The sequence below is a fragment of the Lissotriton helveticus genome, chromosome 5_1 (assembly GCF_964261635.1).
Source record: "Lissotriton helveticus chromosome 5_1, aLisHel1.1, whole genome shotgun sequence".
Taxonomy (NCBI): Eukaryota; Metazoa; Chordata; class Amphibia; order Caudata; family Salamandridae; genus Lissotriton; species Lissotriton helveticus.
In genome coordinates, this window is record NC_136065.1 from 92,363,093 (window position 1) to 92,386,462 (window position 23,370).

The window sequence follows — 23,370 nt, forward strand, 5'->3', positions numbered from 1 at the left end:
CAACTCCACCCTCCAACTCCACCCTCCATCACTCAGGAACACCACCACATCACTCAGGGACACCACCACATCACTCAGGGGCACTACCACATTTCTCGGGGACACCACCACATCACTCGAGGACACCACCACATCACTCTGGAACACCACCACATCACTCGGGAACACCACCACATCACTCGGGGACACTACCACATCACTCGGGGACACCACCACATCACTTTGGAACACCACCACATCACTCTGGGACACCACCACATCACTCGGGGACACTACCACATCACTCGGGGACACCACCACATCACTCGGGGACACCACCACTTCACTTGGGGACACCACCACATCACTCGGGGACACCACCACATCACTCTGGGAACACCACCACATCACTCGGGGACACCACCACATCACTCGGGGACACCACCACATCAATCGAGGACACCACCACATCACTCGGAGAACCCCACATCAATCTGGGTCACCACCACATCACTCTAATACACTACCACATCACTCGGGGACACCACCACATCACTCGGGGACACCACCACATCACTCTGGGAACACCACCACATCACTCTGGGAACACCACCACATCACTCGGAGACACCACCACATCACTCGGGGACACCACCACATCACTTGGGGACACCACCACATCACTCGAGGACACCACCACATCACTCGGAGACACCACCACATCACTCTGGGTCACCACCACATCACTCTAATACACTACCACATCACTCGGGGACACCACCACATCACTCGGGGACACCACCACATCACTCTGGGAGCACCACCACATCACTCGGGGACACCACCACATCACTCGGAGACACCACCACATCACTCTGTGACATCACCACATCACTCTAATACACCACCACATCACGCTAATACACCACCACATCACTCAGCCCACCCACATCATCACTCAGCACCACAACAGCACTGTCTTTGCTTGCTACCAACAAGCATTGCCATAGCCAATAGGACTCGCATTAGGAAAGTGTAAGCTATTAGCTTTGTGAATAACGATGCTATTCATTTATATATTTTCAAAGCCAACACATATTAAAAAAATGTGTCATTTACAATACCAATAGCTCACAGTTTCCTAATGCGAGACCTATTGCATTGCACTCAATCGCTGAGTTTGTTCTCTATATTGTTGATGAAGATTCGCCAGTTGTGGGCATGAAGCCATAGCAGTTACAGCCTCAAGTTCGCAACACATATCTGTGTCTTGAGGTCCATAACACCTTGAATGCTATGGGGATTTTTCTCCTGTGCTGGAACTCCATGAACCCCATTATTCATGACGAGCTGGGCTCGTCATCAGCGTAGCAGGAGGCTACTGCATGACGAGCCCAGCTCGTCATGAGCGTGGAAGGGGATAACAGAATGTGCCCATGCCGATCTTGCATCTCAAGAAGAGTTAATGTTGTGCCCCCTCTGAACCACATCCATGGCGTCCCACTCATGTCCTCTGTTGGTTGCTGTACCATCCATCATTGGTCTTAAAATATTGTGAGAGGTGCCTCCCTATAACCTCCCTGTAGGGTACATCCCTCAATGCCTCCGTCTTTAGCCTCCACATCAGAACGGCAGGCAAAGTCACCCCTCTCTTGAAGGTCACCTTGAGTGGATTATGGTTGGAATATAATTGGAGGCCTGTACTATGAGCCAATACTCAGGGGTACAAAAAATATAATCTAGCCTAGTATGCAGGAGGCATAATAGTAGTGTCCCATTATCAACTAGGTGTCCTAAATGCCGGATATCATGAATATGAAGCGTAAACAGGGGCCAGACTGGTCGTAGCGAGCCCCGAGCGTTCTCCCGGTGTGCCGGAAGGGCGGGGCTGGTTTTGGAGCAGTGCTGCAGTATCGGCCTCCTGTAACAAGAGCAGCAGCAGCAGTGCTAAAGCAGAGGCAGAGCTGCTTCTCGCTAGCAGCCCCCCCCCAACCAGAGCATCGCAGTCCAATGTTGAAAGTGTTTTGATGTGTGTATCCCCAGGGCACCAGGGAGTGGGGGGTGCTGATCCATCTAAAAGGGAGTCCTAAACACAATTGAAATCCCCACACCATAACACTGGGGCTTGTGGGTTGTGCATTAAGGACGAAGACACCATATCGAAGAAGTCACCTTGATGTGTGTTAAGTGTATAGATTGAAAACAAGAAGAGGGGGAGGCCATACAGAAGTCCCTCTAGTTGTACATATCTCCAGTCAGAATCATTCAGTGCCCTATGATGCACAATTTAGGGACCCTAAATGCCACCTAAATCAAGGACCCTGGAGCGTAGACAAAGTACATAGTACCATAAGTGTGACCTCACCAGCGTTTGGCAACCTTATTAAGTTCTATGGTAGCAACACGCATTTCCTGCAATATGTTCATGTCAGCACCTGAGATATGCATAAATCCCATGTCGCCTAGCAGGTGTAGCCATCCTCCTAATGTTCCATATTAACACAGTGAATATTGTAGACATTGGTAATAGAAAGGGTCTCAAAATTACCCAATGCCATAGGATACATAATGTCTTATATAAAACATTCACCCCACACTGCCACTCCCCCTGCCATTCAACTAGATAGTAAGAAACTCATAAAAACTGTAACATTAGAAAACAAAACACCCATGCCCAGGCTTAGATACCTATAGACATTGTACCAAAAAGACTCAAGTACAAAGAGCATACATGGTGTATACCATAAGGAAATAAAAGTCCATTCAGAAACGTACCAAAGGTGGGGTCGAACTAAATGAAATCAAACATGTCAAACAAGTATTTGCAGAAAGACTTCTGAGCCTGACCAAAGTGATCTAGATAGCATGCCCTACCACTCATAGGCGTAATCGGTTCCGGCATCATACGTTACCGGACACACAAGTGTGTCCCAAGTGGGAGAGAAGGATGAGGAAGTGTCCTGACTGACCACGGACCGGCTCTCAAGGGTTCGGGATCTCCCTTCTGGAGAGCCCAATGGAGTAATCATAGATCCCACTTCTGAGGCAACTGATCTAGGAGCTCCAATCTTCGAGTAGGTGTTGGTAGCTAAGGGGTCAAAGTGATTGGAACTATGAGTTGAGACCTCAGCAACCACTCGCGCCCTCTCCTGGGCATTGTGTACATCTGTTGGGTGAGATTGGGTTCTCTGTAGGAGGCGTTTCAGGTTTCCCTCGGACCAACTGATCTAGCGGTTCAACAACAGATACTCTACTACCATATACCCACCTGGGCCCATAAACTCACAATTGAATAAAACTGCTGGCGTCAAGTTTGTAAGTGTTCACAAAGGTTTAGGATTAGTCTAAAATACCTCTATTAACCTTTAACTAACCCTTCACGGATCAAAACGTTCTTTCCTCTGGTCGATGGACCATTAGTTTAACTAATTGATGGTGATAATTAACATAATTCTAACTTTTCTATATTTGGAGTAAATAACCACAGACTCTGGAAAGTTTTAAATCTTTATCTAACTCAATTCATGTGAACCACTTCAAAAATACAGTACAGTCACCATCATTCATTGGAGAGAAAATTCAATTTGTTAGACACCAAGCATAAACTTTGGACTCATACAATGATCAATCTTCAGAAAGGGAGAGAACAGAGAGAAAAGTACATCTGCAAAGATTAACGAGAAATTATAATTACCAAGGATGGTGTGGAAGACCAACCCCCTGGCCAAAGGGCTGGTAAGGGTCCCCCGGGATAGGTCAGGCGACAAAGACTTCAGGACAGGATTCAGGACAGGATAGTTGACCTCTCTAGAATACCGAAGATTGCGCCGCACCCCTCTCTGACACTCTCTTCCTCCTCGAGATTCTTATGATCTAACCCAATTAAATTAGGATAGAAAGTTCTGCTTCAGGCACTGCATTCGATTCTTCATCAGCATCTCACAGCATCTCTCCCAGCATCAGCATCAGTGCCACGCACAGCATCTCATTCTCATCATCTCTTGTGCTAACTAACCAACTAAAGATACCTTAATTATAACTTTCGTTCTGCATGTTCCACCCACTAAAGTTTTAATATCGTAAAAATACAAACTATGATTGGTCAGGCAAGGGGGAAGCTCCATCACACCATGCTTACAACTATTGTTCGCAACCCCACCCCTTAATTTGTATTAATAATTTTCAGTTCTCATATGCATTCCTGTTTCTTTGCAACATTTTATTAACCTTCTAAATGCAAGTCTTCATCATTGAACTCTTCACCGTCCGTTCTCAGGGAGTAACACTTTTATTCTGGCTCGCATTCAAAGTTTCAGTCACTGTCCCAGGCTCCCTTTCAGTGGACATGTGCAGTCTTTCCCTTACTCAGCTCACTTCAGTTATACTATAGAGCGGCCCAAATTCGCACTAGTGTTAAAGTCAGAAAGACAAATATTAATTTCACAAATAAAGTGGTTGCACTGTATACCACCCACCTCTACTCTATTCCCCTTTACTTATTAATACTTTTCCGCATTAGTGTCAGTAGGATAGCTTGTTTTCATTTCAGCTAAGCAGATGCCATGCACGTGAGTCTTCAAGACCACATTTAAGTGCCTTCTGCTCATGCGCAAGAATTTTCCCCCCAAGCATTACTCGTCATCCTACGAAGATGTAGTTGTTGCATGCGCAGTAAAGATTTCCTGTTAAAAGCAGTCTTAGTCCTTTGTTCATGTTATCCACGTAAGTAAACACATAAGCAAGCTTCACTAACCCACTTGTGGTGAGCATTAGTTTTACACAAAACAATTGTAAAAACTTGTTAATGAGTTAAAGGAGCGGATTGCTTTCAAGTAAGTCTATTTTCTACGAGTCATTGCTCCATCAATCCCTCTCTGATAGCAGTTTGAGCCATCACAAAATTACTCATCTCTAACCAGATGCCAACTTTCAGCATTTCTCATTCCCATTTTCCTCTTCTTCTTTCTTATTTTCATCTTTGTTTTCTAAATCTTTTATCTTTTTGTATATCCTCCCTTTCATTTCCTCCATCTGTACTTCCTCATATTCCCTCTTTCTTTTCTTTCCTTTTCCATTCACTTTATATTATCTTCCTTTTTCTTTGCTTCTACAACATTTATACCAAATCATTATTGTTAAAACTATTATTATTATATCAACTACTAGAAGAATTATTTGACCTAAAATACTTTTCCCTAAATCAGAAAACCAAGTCCCTTTTAAAGAAATGTCTTTGTTATTCTCTTCCATACATTGTCAACCGCCAGTGGTTTCAAGTCTTCATAAAGTTTTGTGATATTGTTAATATACCCTCTGATTTCCTTACTTTTATCAGGAATGTAAGTGCAACAATGTTGAACTTTTAGCATTCTACAGACTCCGCCCTCTTTTGCTAATAAAATATCAAGCGCATGTCGATTTTGTAAAATCATAGTCCTAATTGCAACCATTTCTGTATTTATCATCAAGAAACCCCCAGCTGTATCAGTCGAGAGACAATCAACTACTGTTGACAATTTACAAATTCTATGTGAATTCTGAATGACTCCCACTGAAGGTATTAATGCACCAAATATATCACCTACTATTTCTGAAAAACTAGCTCTCTTTCTCCTTGTTAGTCCATTAGTGTTTTTATTGTTTCCAGTGATTCTTTTTACATGATAAATTTTTGGAAATACTATCCCAAAGTTGCAGCTTCCGTACCACCGTGCAGGCAACTTAATAAGCATTATTCCCACACAAGTAGTAAACCCCAGGAAATACTGGATCAGTTCCCCCTTTTAGTCCCCTATCTCCCAAAATTAGGAAGTCATGTTCACATTCACTGGAACCAATAAATACATTATTATAATCTGTCTTTAACCTATGGAGGCAGGTTTTCCCTTTCTTCACAAAGTCTAGGGACATTGCAGCATGAGCCTTGCCAGTTGTATAAATTCCCTCTTTCCCAGCCCATGGTGGTACATAAGCTTTCTGTTCAGCAGCTTTCTTTTTTAAATCCTGCCTTCTTCCCTCAACTAAATTCAAAAACGCTTTCTCTTCTTCACTTAATATACATGTTAGATTATTTTTGTGTGCCTTTACTATATCTATTGATTTCATTGTTAAGAAAACTTCACCCATGAACTGTGCATCTTGGCTACTAAGTACTGGATTCATATTCTTTTGAATAGGACATTTTGGAAATACTACATCTAAGTTTTAATATTAATACTGAAGTTTTCCGGGTTTATAAAACAGATTTGCTATAACACTACATGATATACCATATGTTAAAGGTAAATGGTGGTATATAACTGCCGCTGACACTGAAGTTGGTAATTTCATACATACATAACAAGTACTAATCTCCATTGTATCTACATATTGAAACAATAATTTTGTACAAACATTTAAAGACATATCATTATCTAATACTGTGTGATGTAAATCTGTCTCATCTGCTGCTTCTAATTCTACTCCATATCTCTTCATAGTAGCGGCTTTCTCATTAGTAACTATATCAATCTGCTTATTTGTTATCATATAATAAGGCACCACCACTGTTAAAAATAGCGATACTGAGATCACTAATAAAATACTAAATATGCAAGCTCTACAACATCTTTGTTTTAAACCTCGTTCCGGTTGCCCAGTGATTTCATTTTTCGCCATTTTATTCTAAGAAGATATTTTTTCTTTCTTTACTTGGAAATTCAAAATCTTGTTTTTTAAGGTGTCCTCAATTTTCTTTCATCAATTTGTGTAGCATCTACTTCTTCTGAGTTCTCACTGGTCTAAAGTTTCAAATTCTTCTAATATTACATAGGTTCACTCAGGGGCCTTGTATTTGTTGTTCAAAATTCTCAGTCTTGAGCTTCTTCGTGTGTTTCTCACAATTGACTGTTTAGATACCGACTGAGTTTGACTAGTAACTTCATTCACTTGCTCTGGTCTTTCACCAGTTTTTCTCAGATATTATCACAATCTTTTCACTCTACCTGGCCAGTTATCACCCTTCCTGACCCTTTTAACCTGAACTGCACTTTCACCCTTTCCATATTTTTCTAAAGTTCTTTTATTTTCACTATGTCTAGGCACAATCTGTTCCTCTTCTGAATCACTCTCTACTTGTTCCTGTTCAGATCTTATTCCATCCGCCTGAACCTGTTCTTCTTCCTCTATCTGGCCCTGTTCCGGTCTTATTTCAAATTATTCTTCTTCTTCCGCCCGAACTTGTTCTTCTTCTCCTAACTGGTGCTGTTCAGGTCTTACTACAATATGTTATTCTGCTGCCTGAACGTGTTCTTCTTTTCCTGTCTGTCCCTGCTCAGGTCTTTGAATAGATTTGTTCACCTCTGCCTGAGTGTATTCTTCTTTCCCTGTATGGTCCTCCTCAGGGTTTTGAGTAACTTTATTCCCTTCTTCCTGAGCGTGTTCTTCTACATCTATATGATCCTCACTATTTTCCTGTCTCTCTGATCTGGTTCTTCTTATTGTTTGAATAAAAACTTCAGGTATGTCAATCACTGGTATCCTTTCCCCCTGACTTGCCCTTGATGCTGAGGCATGGTACATGCAATGGTGAAGGGGATAGCAAGGTGATCAGTCCAGCTGAGGACCGAAAGGTGGTAGGTTCAGTTGAGGGATATAGGTGTCTAACAGACGATATTAGGAGATGCTAATAGAATGAGGCCTGGTGTGTTGTCTTTATGTTGAGTTAGTGATGCATTTCCAGTGGGTTGAGAAGTGTGTAGAAGGCTTCCTTCATGTATTTTGTGTTGGTGTTGAGGGGGAGGTTGAAATCTCAAAGAAATTTGAGGTGGCTGCGTTCGATGGAGGCAGGGGTGATGATGTCAGAGTTTGAAAGAATTAGGTATGGTAGAGTTGCTAAGACCAAGGGTCAGAGGGTCCTGTGTATGACCACAAGCCTCCCCAGCCCATTCTTGAGTGTGTGATCTATGTGTCTAATGTCAGGGATGATGTCATCCAGGATGTGGGCATGACCATGCTGAAGGGGGAACTAAGGGGTATCACTGCACAATATGCATTAATGAGCATCAATTAGGACATTCAAAGATAATGTACTTTTTTCATGCCTAGGGTCCCAAAAAACGTTTTCTTTTTATTACTGGAATATAGTCGGCTTATACGGTCACTGCACTTATAAAAACTTGTTAGCTTGGATATTTTCACTTGGTTCTGTGCTGTTCTGGGTTATTTGATAATGTCACTAGGAACAGAGTTTGCTCTTCAAAGTAATGCCACATCTAAATGTTTCCATGCAGTTAGATGTAAAGTGTGCACAGTGTCTTTATCAAGTGCCAGTGATAAAGTTTGTAGGGATTCTGGTGCGAGGTCCTACTAGGCAAGAACCGGTTACAAAGAAGGTATACAGTTGTTTGTGTATTTGTCTGTGATACTTAGGGCTGGTGCTTAGAATCCTGATAAGTGTGATTGGTACTTACAATCTGGATATGTGTGGCTGGTACTTACAACATTAATGTATGACTGGTACGTACAATCAAGGCACAGGTGACAGGTACTATAGTGACTCCTTATTGTAAGTAAGACAGCACTCTACAGATCTACACTTATTTCTTGCAATCCCATCTCTGCAGGTAAAACTTCAAGAGTGGCTGCGTCTTCTGAAGAAAGAGGAGGAATATATTCTGGAGTCTAAAGTCAAGGAAGAGGAACAATATAAAACCATGAGGGTGAGTGGCTGCAGTGAGTGCTGTGTCTCTGTGTGTCTACATATGTCTGTGCCCATGTCTGTGTGTGGCCCCTTAAGGTTCACACACAGAGACTGATGAGTCACCCTACAGACTGGGTCATGATCCTCACCAAATAAATATACTGATAGGAGTCACCGTGTTTGCATATTAGGGCTGAAATCGGCCAAGGGCTCATCCAAAAAATATATAAAAACAAGAATTACTCTTCTGATATTAAGGTAGTACTTACATAGTTACGTATTGTGTGTTAAGAGTATGTGTGCACATGTGTGATATATCTGGCTGGTAACATGTACCAGTGTGTGTGCGCGGGTGTGCATGTTCACGCTTAGGTGTACATGTCCTAGAGTTGTTTGTGGGAGTTCATGCATGTCTGTACATCTTTATGTTTGTATGTTTATGTGGGCATGGCTACATGTTTGTGTGTGTCTGCATATGCATGTATGGATTTTGAGACATAGATTATGCAAATACATGTGCTCATTTGTGTGTATGTGTGTTTGAGGGTTGTGTATGCGTTAGTCTGGATTTATTGGCTGTGAGTTTGTACATGTATATATGAATGCCTGTCCATGAGTTTGCTTATCTCATGATCTGGTGATATTTGTGAATGTGCAAATATATGTGCATCAGTATGAGTGTGTGCGTCTGTGAGCTTGTGTGTGCATAGATCTGGAGTTAGTGAGATTATATATGCACCTGTGTGTGAGTATGTGTAGATATGGGTGTGCCTATGGGAGAGTGTGCATTTGTGGGTTTGTGTATACACTGTCAGGAGAAATGTATCTGTGAATGTACACATTTGTCTATAGATATGTATGTGAGTGCAAACAATGTGTGCATCTGTATGAGCCTGTGCCTCTGTGATTTTGTGCATGCATGGGTCTGTAGTTTACATCTGTGAGATTTTATGGTTTAGTTCTGTTTATTAAACATTGCAGGAAGCAAGTTTGTGTTAAACGGGCTATGCAAAGCCCATCATAGAGATTGATAAATGCATTGTTATTACAAAAATCAACAATTAACTGGTGCAATCCCTCCCACCACCCCAAGAAAAGAGAGAAAAGAAAGAGGACACCCAAAGAGAACCACCCCTACCCTCCCCCTGTACATTCCTTCTGAGCGGTGTCGCAAGTGTCATTCATGAAGCCATGAGGCCAGGCCAGCCTAAGTGGAGAAGTCTGGTGTAGTCAGGCACAGGAGGTGTAAGTATCTCGGGCAAGACAATTCCCGAAATTCCGGTGTTAGCAGGGCGAGGAATGGCTGCCAGAGATCGCTAAAGGAGGAGCCCTTCCCAGCTAAGGTAAGAGATTTTTTCCATACCCAGTATGTGCCACAATCGCTCATGCCACCCAGTGTGTGCAGGAATGTGAGGTGTCCTCCAATGAACCAATGAACCAATATGTCCTGAATGGCCGTGCCCAGTGCTATGGCTATCTGTTTCCCTCGCCTAGATTTCAGGGGGTAGGTAAGCGGATGAGGTACCCCTAATAGGACTGTTGGACTTGGCCCTTCTGGCAGGTTCACCCTTATACTTTTTGCTTGTTATATGTGACTTAGTGTTAGTTATTTTTGGCTTCTGCGCACATGCACTGTGTCCCCGTGCATGTGAGATTGGACTGCCCTCCCATAGGAATGCATGTGGAATGTGTGTGTCCAGGGTAATTCCTGATGCGTGGGGAGTGCAGGTGCGAGTTTGGTATGTGCGGACTCGTGTGATTAAATGCTGTGCGATGATGTGTGCGGCGTTATTGTGTCTAGTGTGGAACTGCCACTTCTAGAAGTTGGCCTGTCTGTGCAGTGAATGTGCTGGCTTGTGATTGGCTGGGGCTGGCTGGTGTGCCAGGCTCCTGGAGTCAGGATGGGTCTGCCCCGGTGGTGAATGAGAGGTCTGCATGTTGATGTCTGGGGAGGAGTGCACATGGGACCTGAATAGGGCTGGGCTTTCCCTCCAAAATGCTGGCTCCGCCCCCTGTGGTGCGACTGATGACCTACCCATCCTGTGAATAGGCAGAGGGGCTGAGCAAAACAAAGTGCTCAGGAACCAGTTGTATCTGGTTCACCCCTTGCCTGCACCCATGTAGACACAGGGATTTAGTGTATAAAAAGAGGCTGTGACCTCTTGTAAAATGTTCTTCTCCTGATCCTAATTTGAGGGGGGGCCTGCTGCTGCTGCTGTGCACCAGGAGGACCGTCACTGGGACTGCCTCCCTGCCTGAAGGGCCCTGTGAGCTGGCCCCTGGGCCCAGCCTTTGCCCCCCCAACTCTTGAAGGACTTTTGCTGGACTTTGGGGGACACTAGCGCTGGGGAGCGCTTTGCCCTTACTCCTTTATTCCTGCAGCGCCTGGGAGTGCTGGATTTGTCCCCCCTAGCGCTTGGGAGCGCTTTCTGTTCTCTTGTTCTGGTGCCCGGTATCTCTGGCCGTGTTTCAGTTTATTTAGCTAGCAGGAACCTACCCCGCTTTTTATTTCAATTTATGAGGGTGCCTACCCCTCGTTTGCCCTGAAAACCTTCACCGCTGCTGGCCCGAGGACACTCGGGCATAGTACTGTGCCCGCCTCCTTCCCGCACTGGGATTGGTCCCCCGGCCTTGAGGATTCCTGTTGCGTCATCCCTGGGCCGTGCAGGGATAGGTCTAGCCTCGCGGGCTTCCCCGCGCGCACCCAGGAAGCAGGACGAGCCCCGGAAAAGAAGCAGGAAGCGGCGGGAGCCTACCCCGTGCTCCTGCACTGTCCGAGTGAAGCCAGCGTCTCTCCACGAGGCTCCCCTAACGAGAGGAGAGCCCTGAAGCAGAGGAGGAGAGCGGCTGAAAGTGTAGGCGGGGCTCCGGTGCAGCAGGAGAGCCCCGCGCTACAAGTATTCAAGGGCCGAGGAGTCCCGGAGCAGGCGCCCAAGAGCCCCGTGTGCAGCCCCCGCCAGCAGAGACCGGTGAAGGAGCCTCCCCGCAGCAGAGCCCGGTGAGTGTTGTCGGGCGGGGGAGAGCTCCGGACCTGTCCCTAGTGCCGGAGAGAGGCGATGTGTTTCCCGGGTGTGTTGAGCTGCCCCATCCGGTCAGCGGGCCGCTCCAACGAGTCCCCCAGTGAGGCTCCACCTTTAAGGGGGCATTCTTCTGTCCGAAGAGGGCATATTTGTTTTAGAGCCTAAGAGGCTTCTGGACATTTTTCTGAATTCGGGCCCATGAGGCTCCAAGGGTACCTTGATTTCTCAAGCCCACGAGGCTCCAAGCCCGCATTTTCGTATTCAGAGCCCACGAGAGGCTCTTGGGCATTTCCTTTGTTTTCGAGTCCCCAGAAGGGGGACTCCAACGACAGGGGCATTTAGGGTAGTAAAGCGGCCCCGGCTGACAGCGGGCCGCTCCCCCCACAGTGGGCAGCATTTTATTAATCAGAGCCCACGAGGTTCACACATTGTTTTGGGACCTATTGGATCCCTAGAGCCTACAGAGAGCCAGGAGGCACGCTGGTGCCAGGCTCAGTTCTTACAGCTGCCCAGCACTTAGTGGGCAGCTGCTACGTTTAGGCCCTGGTGAATCTTCTTTGGCTGCCTGCGTAGACTGCCCTAACATTCTGGACCAAGGGCGTTTCAGCCCCGGAGAGGCCAGTTGGCCTGGGGGACAGTTCTGTTGCTGTGCCCTTGCGTGGGGTGCATGTTTTTGGCCCTATGTGATCTTTGCGCATTTGTAATGACCTGCCTAATGTAATTTCTGCATCATGTATAATGTCTTTGTGCCTATACCTCTGAAAGTGTTTTTATGCTTAGGTGGTCATTTTTCCTAGTATAGTTATACTAGTGAAGTCATGGTTCCCAGCGTGATATTTTCCTAAAGTGGTTAGGGTTGCGTAGGTGGTACTCACCTTTTACTCGCGGTTACGGGTTGTGTGCTATATTTGCTATTTGGTGCTACAGTTATTATATGTGCTATGTTCTAAGTGTTATTCCTACAAAGTGCTACTTCAACCAAGTGCTAGTTCTAAAAGTGCATAATCCTGACAGTGGTCCATGTGGCCCTGTCCCATGTATATAATCCCCTGTAAATTCTGCCCGTGCCTCTGGCACATTGTAAAGTGTGTGTTTCTTATCTAATGTGTTTGGTATAATACAAAGGCTATTTTGATATATAACCTTGTGTGGAGTTTCCTTTGTGGTGATCCTTGGGTGTTGTTGCTGGGTGCGCGCGCAACAACTTAACCTACATTGTCTCCGAGATTAGCCTTGCTGCTCGCGTCACGTTACCTAGAGGGTGAGCAGGGGTTATCTTTGGCGTGTAACTCCCTTGCCCTGACTAGAGTGGTGGTTTCTGCCTGACTTTGGCGCAAGCCATAGCCAACCGGAAATCCCATTTCTAGCAAGGACATATGTGGGGAGTCTAGAAAGTTCGGTGTCAAGGTATTTGTCGACATCGTCAAGTATTTGCATCCAGTAAGTCTGGAGGTGTTCGCAATCCTAGAGAAGGTGAACCAGTGTACCCCTCTTCAACAGCCAGGATTCAGTTTAGCTTTAGCCTTGTGTAACCTCTCTGGGGTGTAGTACCAGTAATAGACAAGCTTAGTGAATGTCTCAGTGAGGCCTACATATGTTGCTGTGTGGCGTGCTCTATAACATGCACCTTCCCAATCCTCAGGACTAAGACTACGTTCAAGATCCCTCTCCCAACGTGCACGACCCGCATGATAAGTGTGGTTATATCGAGACAAGAGCATCTTGTAGAGGTTGGAGATCAGCTTCTTGTCCGAAATCCTTGTGATGAGCCACCGTTCATAGGGAGTGAGAAGCTGAGACGCCTGTGTGCAATTGCCAAGGTACATAGCCCAATGTCGCACTTGTAAGTAGTGCAAGCGTTCAGATTCTGGGAGGCCATAAGCAGCTCTGAGCTGCAAGAGGGGATAATTTCCCCTTTAGCAAATAAGAGGCCTAAAGCTTGGCATCTGGACTATCTCCACAACGAAAAAGACTGCAAACCTATCCCGAGGCTAAAATCTGGGTTATTAAACAGTGATGTTAGTGGAGAAGGGAAAGATGTTAGGTCGTGGCGTATGTTGGTCCGATCCCAAACCGTGAGGGTTGTGCGTGTCACCTGTGAAGCGTATAAGTTGGGGGGGGGGGGCGTTGGGGCTTTGGAAGAAAGGGAGTTTTCATGAGGGATGTGCCTGCGAATGCACAGTCTTGGAAGAGCCAGTGTTTCTCGGATTCAGCATAGCTCCATTCGACAGTGTTGAAGCTGTGCAGCGTTATAGTAGAGCGTGAGGTCTGGGAGCCCAAGACTTCCTTTGTGGGGGGGGGGGAAATCTGACTAACCTTTTCATTCTCGGTTTGCGCCCTTGCCAGATAAATTGAGAGAGTTTCGATTGCACCTTGTGTAGCCAACCGGGTGGGGGCAGTTTGGGGAGCGTCTGATAAAGGTACCGAATTTTGGGAAGAATAGTCATTTTAATAGCCGCAACGCGGCCCAGGCACGAAATCTGATAGTGTTTCCATCTCCAAAGCTCGGTGCGCATGCGAGTGTGGAGGCGAGAGTAGTTAGCTGTCCTCATTGCCTGTAGAGTCTGTGCTAATTGGATACCCAAGTAAGGGACGACATTGTCCGACCATTGCAGGGGGTGTCGGGATTGAAGTTTTGCCTGCTCCTGGGGTGACAGTGAGAGGTTCAACGCGATAGATTTTGTCAGGTTCACCCTAAACCTAGAGCGTTCGCAAAAGTGTCCAGTTCCTCCAGAAATGTCCCTAATGCTATCCCTGGGTTTGCTAGGGTGACTAGCACATCATCTGCATAGAGACCTATTGTGTGGATGTCCCCTCCGAAGCGGATGCCAGTGATCTGGGGATGATCCCGGGCTCTGTGTGCAATGGGCTCCATGTAGAGGGTGCCTCGTGCCTCTACTGATGGGAAATGTCGTGGATGTGTGCTCATTAATCCGGACGGTAGCTGTGGGAGATCAGTAGCGGTTAAAAATGTGTGTCTGTATCCTTTCCCCCAGGCTGACACGAGTCAATACCTGTTCAAGATAGGGCCAGCGGACCCGATTGAAGGCCTTCTCTGCATCTATGGTGAGGAGTATATAGTCCCCAGAGATGCGGGAGGCCTTCTCTATGAAGTGTGTGACACGTTTGGTGTTGTCGCTCGTTTGCCACTGAGGAATGAATCCAGCCTGATCGGGGTCCACAAGTCCCGGCATATAGGGTGCAAGCTGGCTGGCCAAAATCCCAGTATAGAGCTTCAGATCTGCGTTCAGAAGTGAAATAGGTCGGTATGACCCTCATTCTGTCTTGTCTTTCCCCGGCTTAGGGATAACTGCTATCACCGCTTCCAACATGGAGGAGGGGATTGCCCTTGGAGCTTCAAAAGAGTTATAGAGCCAGGTGAGCAGTGGAGTAGGTGTTGAGCAGAACTGCTTATAGAAGGCCGCTGTGTAGCCATATGGGCCGGATGATTTGCCCAGCTTCAAGCGAGCAATGGCTGCTATGACTTCCTCCGGTCTGATCTCCCTCTCTATATGGGCTGCCTGTTCTGGCATCAGGGTGGGAAGTTGAGCCCATGCTAAGTACGCATCTATATCTGCCCTACAAGCACTGTTCATAAAAATTGTGAAAAACCTCTGCGATGGCAGCGTCGTCTGAGTAGGATAGGCCCGCGCAGTCCCTAATCTCCTGCATCCCTTCACATTGTCGCACTTGCCTGTGCCTATTCACGAATAGTTGCCCACATTTGTCCCCGGTAGTATAAAAAGAATGCCGCAAGCGCATTGCAGCATATTCCGCCTTGTCACGATCGAGGGCGGCCAATTGCGCCCGAGCTGCTTTCAACTGTCTCCATATGTGGGGTGTCCCAGTGCGCTTGTGCATCTGCTCTAATTCTCTTTCCACGTTGTCTGCAGAAGAGATGGCAATGACTTCTCCCCGGATTACTGTTTAAAGGGCCTCCCATCGTGTGGAGAGAGCTGTGTCGGGGCTGTCGTTGTGTAATAGATAGTCCTCTAGCGCGTGCTATATCTGGGCAACTGTGTCCGGTCGGTGTAGCAGGGTATCTCAGAAGCGCCAATGCCTTGTCGGGTGTCAGATCTGGGGAAGAGCCAGTGTGACTACCACTGGGGCATGATTAGACAGAGCCGCCACCAGTTTATTGGTGGAGAGCGTGACATCTCGGAGAGCATTCAAACCCAAAAAGTAATCTAACCTGGCATATGTTTTGTGTGCGTTAGAGTAATATGAGAATTTGCGTGTTCTAGGGTGGTGTTGTCTCCACAGGTCTGTAAGTCCGAAATCATGTAGTCTGGTGAGTCCCGAGGGTGAAAGGGCGCCAACCTGGCTTGTGTACTGTGCTGATCTATCTAAATCATTATCGAAAACCAAGTTGAGGTCTCCCCCTGTCAATATGAGACGTTCCTGAGTTGCCATAACTGCAGCAAGAGCCTCGTGTAAGAATCGTTCCTGACCCTCATTAGGAGTGTAGATGGACCCCACTGTGAACGAGAGGCTTCCAATGGTGAATTGGAAGGTGAGAAGCCTGCCTTTTATCTCAACCCCTTTCTGCACCGCCATCCCGTGGAAGGACCTGGAAACTAAGATAGCTACCACTGCTTTCTTGGTGGGTTTGGAAGAAAAGAATTGTGTCGGGTAGGCGCAAGACCTTAGTCGGTGACAGTCCTTGAGAAGCAAGAGTGTCTTTGAAGGAGGCAAATATCCGCCCCGTACTCTCCAGGTTGAAAAAGGAGTGTCCTACGTTTGATGAGGTTGTTGAGCCCTCTCACATTAAGAGTTTGAACCTTGACTGAAGATGGTGGCATTTAGTATCTCAAAGGGGGAGTAGCGCCACTTAGCCGCACCAGAGGAGCGAGAATCCAGGTGGAGCCTGTACAGGCTGTCCCTCAACACCAGTGCAGGATCATGGCAGCAAAGGCACCTCAAGGACCAGGTACCCCTATAGGAAGGAGAACAGAAGAAAGGAATAAGTAAAGAGGAGAAGAATGGAGCAGAAACCCACAAAAAATTTATTAGGAAAAGCAAGGCACAGAGAGTGCCAAAACAAGTCTCCAGTTCGATCATTAGTCCGTCATCCAAGTATGAACAGAAAATAAGTCTACGGGGTTGTTGTTTGACTGATGGTAGTCTAAGCCCCATCACCCCCAACCCACCAAGCATCAGTATAAGGATACACCATGGTAGCCAGACTCAGTCACGTAGTTGATGTCGTGGCAAAGGCTTCTGGCAGAGCTTCAAGGGCGGCCTGTTGCTCCTTCTTGACCACCAGTTGGTCTGGTCTCTGGACACGACGTCGCCTTTGCTGTTGCCTACATTTCGGACGACTATCGTTGGACCCATGGTCTGAGTGTTCCCCCTCGCCTGTGTCCTCCGGGATAGTGATTCCCAGCACTTTGCTTGCTTCCGATAGAGATCGAAGCTGATACAGCTTGCCGTCATCGCAGAATACCAGGCGAAACGGGTGCCCCAAGGAATAGGGGGCCTCTGTGATAGGCCAGAAGGTTTTATGTTTCTGGAGTGTAATGGCCGCAATTTCTTGATAGAGGATTGGCGATTCATTGCGGAAGGTGATCGGGTGGAGCGATCTAGCTTTGTGTAAAATTTCTTCCTTGATGTCGAAATCCTGCACGCATACTAAAATGTCCGCCGGGGTGCCGTTGCTGCCCTTGGAGCGCCCACTCGATGTGCTCGGTCCAGTTTAAGGTCAGAGTCCAGTCGGTTGCCCAGGATGTGGTGGAAGAGTTTTCACACATATTTGAAGATGTTGCCGGCTTCTTGGTTTGCACTCACTCCCCAGATTCTGATGTTGTGGAAACAGCGGTTTTCAAGGTCCTCCAAGGGATTGAACATCTACTTGCTGCTCATGTATGCAGATCACTTCATGTTGCATGGCGGCCAGTTTAGTGTCCCGGCCGTCGCCTCTGTCCTCCAGGGATGCCACCCTCTCCCCTAAGTCATCCACATCCTTACGAATATCCTTAATCTCTGCTGTGAGATCACGTTTCACGGTCTGGAGATCGTCCCGTAGGGCAGCGAACAAGGACTCCAGAAAAGCCCGCTTCACAGGGGTGTCCGTGGAGGTGGCCATCTGTGTAGCTCTGTCCTGCCTTCCGGAATCTGCTGGTCCCCTGTTCTGTGCATGGGTAAAGAGATCTTTGAGAAATTTCTCTCTTGTGGCTGATTGTCCATCCTGCCCCGCATGGAGGTCATGCTAAGGTCCTCCTATATCCCCCAGAAGCGGTGGCTGCAGAGTCTCCTCGTATGTGGTCCAGCTCAACCCCACTACCCATGCGTGTTGCTGCAGGATGGCAGGCGGCAGTCTGGAGGACAGTCAACAGCGCTCCGGGACTTCCCCGCCCTCCAAACCAGGGCGCTTCAAGGCACGGTCCAGCAAGTACCAATGGGGAGATGGGGGAATAGGTCCAGCGGCCTATCCCTGCACAAAGTCCTTCCCGGCTTGCAAACAGAGTTGCACAGAGGGGGAGCCAGGACAAGCACCTGCAGGTGCGCGGCGGCAGCCACCGGGTGTAGGGTTCCACAGGGACACAGCTCCATCCTCCGTGCCGGGGGCGGTGCCAAAGTGCCGACGTCAGCACCCGGCCGCTGGCTGCCCAATGCAGAGTATTGGAGGGGGCCTGGCCTAATAAGTCCAAAAAGCTGGCCGGGCAGTGTCTTTCTCTGTGGGTGCGGGATAGGGACAGCCGCTGGCAGCCGGTGCGCAGGCTAGTTTGCCGTGAGGCCCAGTGCGGCCTAGGTGCTCCCAGGAAGGCTTCAGGAAGGCAAAGCCACAGCGGGGGCGGGGAGCTAAAGGCGACTCACCTCAGCCCCTCCCGGGGATCAGCTCCGCCAAACCGAGGGCCGTGGTGCCCCCGATATCGCACTCTACGCTCCGCTGGATCCCCGGCACTGATGCTTATCCGCTGTGAGCTCCAGGTCCGTGCAGGAGGGCTGTCGCTCTGTACAAAATGGCGGCCGTCGCTTCATCGCTAATCACTGCTGCCGCCTCTCACAGCTCAGAACAGCGAGCAGGGCCACGGGCCCGCTCAACAAGCCCACCAAGGGATACAAAGGGGGATGATGGACGGAGCGTTTGAACAAATCAAACACTCACCCCCAGTCAACTGATCTGGGTTTAATCCATCACCATTCTTTAGTTCACTCAGCCACCCCAGTTCAGACATGGCTATATGCAAATCAGTCTGACCCTGTGCCTCGTGGGAACAGTCCAGCCCGAACTGCCAAGCCATGTCTTCCCTGGACCGGAAACAAGCATCCTGGGACCGGTTTCGGATTCATAATCCTCATCAGCCAGGCTATCTTGAATCCAGTGGCCAAGTGAACAAGGGACTCACGTCTGAGCATACCCAGCCACACTTAGGGCGAACAAAGCGATGCAAAAGGGGATGATGGACGGAGCGTTTGAACAAATCAAACACTCACCCCCAGTCAACTGATCTGGGTTTAATCCATCACCATTCTTTAGTTCACTCAGCCACCCCAGTTCAGACATGGCTATATGCAAATCAGTCTGACCCTTTGCCTCGTGGGAACAGTCCAGCCCGAACTGCCACGCCATGTCTTCCCTGGACCGGAAACAAGCATCCTGGGACCGGTTTCTGATTCATAATCCTCATCAGCCAGGCTATCTTGAATCCAGTGGCCAAGTGAACAAGGGCCTCACGTCTGAGCATACCCTGCCACACTTAGGGCGAACAAAGCGATACAAAAGGGGATGATGGACGGAGCGTTTGAACAAATCAAACACTCACCCCCATTCAACTGATCTGGGTTTAATCCATCACCATTCTTTAGTTCACTCAGCCACCCCAGTTCAGACATGGCTATATGCAAATCAGTCTGACGGTGATGGATTAAACCCAGATCATTTGACTGGGTGTGAATGTTTGATTGATTCAGATGTTCCGTCCATCACCACCCCCTTTTGTACCGCTTTTGGCCGCCATAAGAGTGGCAGGGTATGCTCAGACGTGAGTCCCTTGCTCACTTTGCCACTGGATTCAAGCAAGCCGGGCTGAAGACGGCTGGAATGCCAGAAACCGGTCCTCGGAAGCTTGTTTCCGTTCCAGGGAAGACATGGCTTAGCAGTTCGGGATGGACTGTTTCCATGAGGCATAGGGTCAGACTGATTTGCATATAGCCATGTCTGATCTGGGGTGGCAAAGTGGGCTAAAGAACGGTGATGGATTCCACCCAGATCATTTGACTGGGTGTGAATGTTTGATTGATTCAGATGTTCCGTCCATCACCACCCCCTTTGTACCGCTTTTGGCTGCCATAAGTGTGGCAGGGTATGCTCAGACGTGAGTCCCTTGCTCACTTTGCCACTGGATTCAAGCAAGCCGGGCTGAAGACGGCTGGAATGCCAGAAACCGGTCCTCGGAAGCTTGTTTCCGGTCCAGGGAAGACATGGCTTGGCAGTTCGGGCTGGACTGTTCCCATGAGGCACAGGGTCAGACTGATTTGCATATAGCCATGTCTGAACTGGGGTGGCAGAGTGGGCTAAAGAACGGTGATGGATTAAACCCAGATCATTTGACTGGGTGTGAATGTTTGATTGATTCAGATGTTCCGTCCATCACCACCCCCTTTTGTACCGCAACAAGCCCACCAAGGCAGCGACACTTCGCAATGTGGGCCCAAGACTTCAGCCCCCATGATTGTGGCCGCGCCGCTGTCCACCGCTCTCACCACCTCGCCGCTCGGGCCTGGCCCAGCACCGGAGGCTTGTGCACAGCTACAGGGGCCTTAGTGGTCTCACCTGGTGAGTCGTCTAGTGTGCCGGGGTGTCAAGATCTGCAGTTCCACCGCCTCTTGTATAATTCGGGCCTGGGCTGGTGCTATAAAAACGGCGGGCGGAGGAGAGAAGGCGAAAAACGTCTCAACTCTCCACCATCTTGGCCACGCCCCTAATCTGTAAGATTTTAAATGCATATGCATGTGTTTTTGTGCATGAATGGGTGTGTCTGTGACTCTGTGAGCCTGTGTATGCATGGAGTTAAGATTTCCTTCTGTGAATTTATACAAGCATGTGTACGTCAGTGTGCACATTAATGTGTGCATCTGTATGATTGTGCACCTCTGTGGGTGTGTGTATGCATGTATCTGGGGTTATCTATCCATCCAATAGACTGCATAAGCCTGGTGTAAGACACTTCTTAAACCAAGGTTTTGGAAGTGTAATCATGCCATGGCATTGCATATACAACATTGAACCACGGAGCCTCAAACAGAATTAATCTGGGTAATAAATCGTGCATGGAAGCTCCAAAATTTTGTTGATTAATTTTAATCCACAAATATTTAATTATTTGAAACCAAATAACCTCTAATCTTAACACGTTTCGGGACATGTACATTCCCTTCTTCAGGACATATGCATTTCTAATTCTAGACATGAAATGGCCACAGCTCAGCTTCAGCCACTGACCTTGGACATTCTCTGTTCTGCTGAAACTTCATTGCAAAGTTTTCCTGCACCAGTCTCATTCATTGGCAACAGCTGTCCTTTTCATATTTTATTCCCTTCATTAACCTTCTCTTGCATGGATGGGGTTTAGCTGATTGGAATGACCCAGGTGAACTAAGTGAACTAGAGCACTTGGCCCTGCACCAGACAGTAAGATAGGGCAGGCCAGTAACGTGGAAGCCCCATCAGCTATGGTGTATATTTATCTCCACTGTGACACTGCTACAGGTCGCGATATTTAAGTGTTTAACAGGGGTGTATGTAGTGATAAAGTTAACAAGGGTTGAATTGCAATAAACATTTCATGATATATGATAAACTCTACCACAGTATTTGGGAAGTGTTTCTCCTAAAGTACACTCTTTATTCTGTAGTGATTGATACCTCACTTGTTGTTATGCTGCCTGATAGTATTCTCACCTAAGTGTCAGTTCTTTGCTGTGAACCACAGTTGCCCCAGCTCATAGTCCTGCACACCAGCCTCAGGGTCTGGCAACTGCCAGAGCACAATCAGGCGCTAAGGATCTTGTTGGTTGAGGTTGGTTGCCTCTGGTGTCCTGGGTCTGTCCTAACTGAGCCAAGGGCATCTCTTTCTAGACTTCACTCCCAGGATAGCAACTACAAGGTCGAGCAATCAAAGGCTTCTGACTGAAGTAGAGGGTGGGGCAAGCGCTCAGAACTCAATAGTCAACCAACAAACACAACAATGTTCAATAAGGGGGGCGTGGTGTGACAAAATGGCTGACAACACATATTAGATCCGAGTTTCACTGGCTTTAATCGAAATCTTGCAACATCGTGGGTCACTGGGGCTTTTAAGTGTGGGTTCTACCCTCCTGCGCGTTTTTATATACTGTGCTGCCAAAGACTGTGAGCGGGCATCCCTCTGAAGGCTGTGGCGGGGACTGGAGCTTGCCACTGGAGGAGGAGGGCGCAAGATGGTGGGTGCAGGCGAGGCACTTCCCGAGGCCTGGTACAGGCTGCTGGCGGATGCCTGAGGTGTGGCTGCAGTGGGGATCTGTGCGCTGGAGAGTGTGGCAGAGAGTGGTGCGCGGGTGCCCCCAGCTGTGGGGGGAAGAGGGGAATGCTGTGCAGCGATCCCCAAGGCTGTTGCTTTTCCTGGGGACCTGGAGTGCTGTGCGGACCCAAACTGGGGAGGAGATCGCGGGCAAAGCGGCCTTGGTGAGTGGTCTGAGGAGGCCTGTCCGAGGGCCCCAGAAAATCGTAAGGCAAAGGAGCATGGCTGATGGCTACCCTCATCAGAGAGGTAAACGTACTTGCAGGTGAGGTGACAGGCTCTGTCTGAGGGCCCCCACTGCTGATAACTTCTGGGACAGGCCGTGGCCTGTGAATCACACCTTGTGGATGGCTTCAGAGACTTGTGTGTGTCACCCATTTGGGTGCCAGAGGTGTTGGATCTCCTGGCTTGCTGGATGGGTTTGGCCTTGTGTGGGCGACCCCTGATGTTGACTGAGGTATGCCGCCAATGGTGGATGGACTACGGTTGTGCCCCGGGATTACCTTACTCATTTGCCATACGCTGCCCAGACTGCCGACCCTACCTCACGATTGATATTCACCGACTACTGTTCAGGGCACTGCGCCTACGCCTCTGCTGAAGAGATAGGGGGGCGATTATGGGTAAGCCGGGGTCAGTTCAACAGCCTAAAATTGATCAAGTAGGTTTGGGAGGCTTGGAGTATGAGTTTCAAAACACAAGAAACGTAGTTTGTCTGGAGGGACTAATTTGACTCTATTTGTGGCAGACTCAATCTTGTCTGACCGCGTAGATCAAGGGGATATGAGTGGTCAGATCGTGATGCTCTCACAGACCTGGTATGGTGCAAGCTTGATCATAGGGCACTCCTCATCAAGCCGGTGCTGCAATGCCTGACAGGCCTGTGGACTCTTTGTTGGAGATATTTTGATCTGTTAACGCTGTAAGGTGAGTGCACGTGAGGGGATTGGAATAGGGTGGTGGTGGGGGTTACATAAAAGAGTCTAAGGGAATCCAGATTTTTTTATCCTGTTGGGATTCCTTGACACAGTAAAAACCATCGATGCTATCTACGGGTTATAATGTACCCTACTAGCTATCATGTGAAAAGAATAAACGTAATGGAGTCAACACATTTCATGCCTTATTTTCAGAAGGGTCAATCTGCATTTCTTCAGGACCGAGACATTACCTACCCTATGTAGTGATC

At 47.9% G+C, this 23,370-nt stretch overlaps 1 protein-coding gene across 1 annotated transcript in view; it reads left to right on the forward strand.

Moving 5' to 3' along the window:
- Positions 1 to 23,370, forward strand: part of LOC144752983 (E3 ubiquitin-protein ligase TRIM11-like) — a 200,820-nt gene that overhangs the window by 73,488 nt on the left and 103,962 nt on the right. Inside the window, exon 2 of the mRNA XM_078640793.1 lies at positions 8,583 to 8,678. Coding sequence (XP_078496919.1) covers positions 8,583 to 8,678 — 96 coding nt within the window. The remainder of the gene's footprint in view (positions 1 to 8,582; positions 8,679 to 23,370) is intronic.